General features: G+C 38.3%; 1 protein-coding gene across 6 annotated transcripts in view; it reads right to left on the reverse strand.

Annotated features, from left to right (window-relative positions):
* Window positions 1–236: 236 nt before the first annotated feature.
* Window positions 237–5377, reverse strand: part of grn (granulin precursor) — a 21246-nt gene continuing 16105 nt past the window's right edge. For all 6 annotated transcript variants that reach the window (XM_022742550.1, XM_022742546.1, XM_022742549.1 and 3 more), the window contains 2 exons: window positions 4153–4407; window positions 237–2729 (listed from right to left, as the gene is read on the reverse strand). In XM_022742550.1, the coding sequence (XP_022598271.1) occupies window positions 2583–2729; window positions 4153–4407 (402 nt within the window). In that variant the 3' untranslated portion in view covers window positions 237–2582. The remainder of the gene's footprint in view (window positions 2730–4152; window positions 4408–5377) is intronic.

The raw sequence follows: 5377 nt of genomic DNA on the forward strand, positions 1-5377 counted from the left end.
CACCCACCCCCAGCTCCGCATTTGTGTCTCCAGCCAACTGTCCTGTGTTTAGTCGGGTCGTCATAACAACTTTTTGATGACGAGTAAGAGGGAGACGGGGGGTGGGGGTAAGAGGATACGAAGGGAAAAGGCCAGAGGAAGTGTGTGGGCTTGTGTGGAGTGTCTGCACATCCTGTCAACTGATAAAACTTCAAGGGTGACCTCACCGAATTTAATTACCACATCCACCAAACTGATATTTTCAAGAACTTTATTTCAGTCTCGAGTATTTAATCCCACCCGCCCCCCTTCTCCTCAAAGTAAAGCCTTTTTTTAAAGGCTGCAAAAATGTACCTCGGGAAAATAAACACATTAATAAACACAGACAAGCATCTATAAAGGAGCAGTGATAACATGATGTGGACTGGACCACGAGCACATGTTCACAGAATACATTTCAGGATGTGTCCAATCTTAGTTCATGAAAGCTAGATTTGATCAAAATTACAACCACCTCATGACCTGTCTGGTCGTTCCAGAAAGTTCTAGTTACAGATATCAGATGCAGTGTTTTCACAATCTTGAAGAGTGGATTCAGTGGTTGGAAAAGTTTTCTCCATAAGCTAGAAAACAAAAAACAAAGACTCAATACGTATCACTGAAAAGACTGGAAACTGTAGACGATGGCGTGGGGTTGGTCTCAGAACTCTGAATTTCAAAGTTTTTTTTTTTTTCAAAGTTATAAAGATAGATGACAGACAATCTGGCCTTTTTTCTATTCTTTATGTATGACTGATGTTCCATGAAGCGTCTTTTTACAGATTCAAATATCAAACAAAAGGATGTAAAGTCGTTTCTCCACCCTGAACAATGTCTGCAGGTATTCCCTTCAGACTCCATCTGGTGCCAACAACCACCACCAACATGAACAACTCTTCTCTTGTCTGGATTTTGGCAGCCAAACAGATAAGTTTTTTTTTTTTTTAAAGAGAGATTTCAGTAAGATAATCAGCATGAAACTATAAAAGTGAGGGGGAAAGAAAAGGATTTAAATAGGATTTTCCATCCCCTGGTAGGAAATGATGCCCTTGTGAGTTGTTAAAAAGCCCTAAACCAAACAACAGTACACAACAGTGTCTGTTTTTTGTTCTCTGCCGATGGAGCATACCCTCATGAATTTGTTCCCTCATGACATTAAGATGTACTTGGCTCTTATTTCTTGGCTGTGTTTGGAGAAGTCTTCACTCAACTGTCCAAACACACAAAATAAAAGCATGTTAATTCTTTTCCAATGATGGAATGGAAACTGGACACCGACAGACTGGCACCTCTTACAGTGAAATTATAGAAGGCACAAGTTATTTGTCTGGTCTGTCATTGCTCTTTTGTGATAAAGAGAAAATAAAGATCTAAACTTTAAGAAACTATTTCTACAAGTACTTTGCATTTCAATTACACGACTCCTGGTGCTTTAAGTCACAGAAAAAATAAGGATTAAATAAAAATCAACATACACCAAATTCACAGCTGTACAACTAAATTAAATCGCCTCTGTATGTGGATCATACTTGCGCACATGTAATGACGCAGTAAGCAAAGAAGTGTTTCTTCCTCACCAAGTGGGGACATAAAAAGGGAACAACAACAACAAAAAAACATTATGCACCAATTTTAGCTAATTTTGCCCAAAATAAGGCGGCAAGTACATTCAAGTCTTTTTAATGAGAAATGTAACAGCACTAGTTAAATACTCAGTTCCAATAAAAACAAAATCAAAAATGGGCTGATGATATTCTGTATTTTTCTTATTGTCAACTCGTCCCATGGAAAGAAGCCCGATATATCTTACTCCCGTGTCATGCAGCTCCAACCTGAAAATATACACGCACTAGTTCAGTTTGACTCAGACCTACACACTCCGTCCTGCTGCTGATTCCCAGTTCCCAGGCCACAGATATTTGCTGGCAGAAAAAGCAGAATAATAATTTTATAACTATATTTGGTAAAGCTTTATTTTATGGGTCCAGTATTTTCCAGTGAATTTCATCAATTACATCCTCAGTGAGAAAAAATGGGCTTAAGGCTGAATGCCACAGGCCGGCCAGAGAGGATTCAGAGATGGACTGTTTTTCATAGGGTTTGTAGACAATAAGAAAAATATAGAATAACATTAACACTGTGAAGCTGAGCAGTATGTCCTGCCTATGTTTCATGGTTGTGTTATTGTAGTCTATTGATTTCCAGGACATGAGCATGAGGATGATACATTTTGTGCCAGGTGCAAAACATGAAAGACTCCTGCTCACTGTTGAAATGACAACATTAAGTTTCAATCAGGACTCTCCCACCAAAGTGCTTCCACTTGATTAAAACCCCTTAATTGCCAGAGATAACTGCAGCGTGCCCTTTTATTTTTTCTTCCTGTCTCGCACTAAACATCCTCCACACCTACCATCGCAAATACTTATGTGGTAAATACACCTCCATCACCCAACTAAACAAACAGGAAGTTGGAAAAAAGCCCTTATTGTCCACAGACAACACGAGCTGCAGATGGATGTTATGGACTGAAAGATGAAGAAGATCCGTGCACCTCAGTGGGATTAAAGTCCACGTGGGACCAAGTCTCTCTTTCTGTCTGCGAGCAAAGTGTCCCAGGTCAGCTGGGTTTTCAGAGTGCAGCCTACAGACTTATGGTCACAGGAGTATCCCACAGGGCAGCAGTGCTTTGAGTCAGAGCAGCAGGTTGCCTGTCAAAACAAAAAATATTTGTTACACTGAGACGCTGCAGAGTTCGATTCTTAAACTGAAGAATCAGCTGAAACTGCAGGTGTTAATATTTTTTTAAACCTCACAGCTTCCAGTCAGACGGTGCTTTCCTAAGCTGCAGGTTTCAGTCACATTAGTTGCACGGTGTGTTTTACTAAGTGTAAGACTACATGAACAAATAAATAATCAATGTCCTGTTAATTCAAAACTGTTGCTGACCAGCTTTAAGCCACAACCTGTGATCCTAATGGTCAGGAAAAACGACACGTCCACCACCAAATTTAAAAAACACACACATCAGTAATCAGTGTGTTGGTTATTCTAGATGTGGCTTTCTGACATTTTAATGTGTGTGTTGGATATACATTTAGACTGAAGGTGCAGTTAAAGCACAGCTCTCCTGAATTTGTCAAATGTTCAGCAGTGAAAACAATGTCATGAAACTACATTGTGTTACTTTCCCTTTTAGTCAGACTTTGGTTTTGATTGTTTTTAAATTGCTATAGTGTGTGACGATCTTTCCTTTAACTGTGCCGCTCTGCTGTCACAGTGATAATTCCCCTGTCTAATGTCTTTGTCACTGATGTGCTCACCTGTAAAAAGCTGATTAGAAGACGGTTGCGTGTCTAAGAAAACCAGATTTCTCATTTACATGTTTAAAGCTCTGATCATTGCAGGTAGTTAATGCAACGGTTTAAATTCAAATGCACTACAGCTGCTACGATTATTTTTTCAATTAATCATTCTGTCTATAAAATTAAAGTAAATAGGTGTTAATATGGCTCAAATGTCTCATTTTGTCTAACAGCACAAAATCCAAATATTGTGTATGTTGCGCTTAAAAAATGGCTAAAAAAGATTAATCAGCTGATCAATCTGCTTTGATAATTGAATAATCTACTAATGTAGGAAACACTGATCGATTCCTGGATGTCTTTATACACAGTCACAAGCTTTGTTTGCATCAGTGATATTTGCAAACAAGAGATTTAATGTGACATTATCTAGATCAGATTCCTGTGTAACTTGTCCGTAGTGACTCTGTCAGCTGATTTTCTAATGTATAATCTATCTAATATTCATTTCACAATCAAGTTTAATCATATCTGAGTGTCCTGCAGACGCGTGAGGAACACGTCGCTCTGACACACGAAAGAGTAGTGGAACAAAATAAAACAGTACATGTGACGACAGCGGGAGACTGGTTGTTCAACAAGGCAGAAAACAGGAAGTGGCTTCAGTTTCTTTGGGTCATGTGACACAATGTTCACTTGTCACATTCTCCACGTTCAACAGGACCAAACCAGAAGAGACATTTCAAATTACATCACAGTAATTCTTACAAAACCAATTCCCCTACAACAAAGTGTGAAGTGTCGGTGTGAGTTTGGATTGTGAACGTACCCTGGGTGAGGGGCAGCAGGCCCACTCTGTGGCGGACATCTTGCAGCATGTTTCTTGTTTGGGGCAGCGAAACTCCCCCGTGCTGTCGCATGGTACGTCCGTGTCGTCCTCCGTGTCTCTCGGCTCGGACCGTACCACTTTGCTCTGAGGGAGGGTGTGGACCAGCGCGTCCTTCTTCTTCTCACATGTTCCCGTTTGCATGTTGCAGGTGTAGCCCTGAGGACAGCAGTGCTCGTGGTCCGCACAGCAAACCGCCTGAAGAGGAGAGAGAAGAAGAATCCGTTTCATGTAATGATAATAACAATAATAATTATAATAATAAACAAAGTGACAGTGGTGTGACTCAAGTGTTTTACACCTGCATTTCAAGACTACAATGAGGTTTTTTTGGATGGAAACAAACTTATTGGCTCATTAAAAATATTTTTACACAAAGCAAAAGTCAACCACAAAGATGTGTGTGTCCACATCTACATTCAGCTACATCATTATCATCAGCTGTAGAAACAGACAGATTTAATGGTGCCCCTGAAGAGGAAAGGCTTGGTTTCTTTTGTGATTTATGAGATTCATTTTATATTTTATTGCTCGTTATATGATGATTTACAGACTCTAAAGACTATGCTTTCCTCTGGTTTGTTGACTATGAAGAACTTGAATTGTGTTTTAGAAAACAATCTTTTTTTGTTGATTTGATTTCTAGAGATTGTGGGAGAACAGAAAGTTGTTTGTTTACAATAAAATATATAATATAATTCTGATTTTTCCTGACAACAGTATATTTTGTGTCATGTACATCCATGTGGTCTGAGCGATTGTATGTGTATGACAGCGACTAAACTCTGCATGATAAGTATTAGTTTGATAATTAAAAGTTAGGATCCGATCCAGTTTGTCAGTTTAATTATAGATTATATATAAAACAAGGTGATGTTAATTTTTCAAGAAAAACAAAAAAACATTTGTTTTGTGTGTTTTTAGTTATTGAAAAGTAAAACTTTATGCTAATTCTATGATAAATAATATCTAACTTTCATTTCCCTGAAAAACCATGTTGTGAAACATATCATATTGGTTACTGATATTTATTTTATATAAAAAAGTCTTTAGTCAACCTGACTTGTAGCCTATTCTTAAGAAAATATAAAAATATATGGCTGTTTTCAAGGAATTAAAAGAACAGAACTTTCTTGAATCCTATCTTCAGACACTTAATTTTTAAAGA

This window comes from Seriola dumerili, unplaced genomic scaffold, assembly GCF_002260705.1.
Source record: "Seriola dumerili isolate Sdu_G_001 unplaced genomic scaffold, Sdu_1.0 BDQW01000068.1, whole genome shotgun sequence".
NCBI lineage: Eukaryota > Metazoa > Chordata > Actinopteri > Carangiformes > Carangidae > Seriola > Seriola dumerili.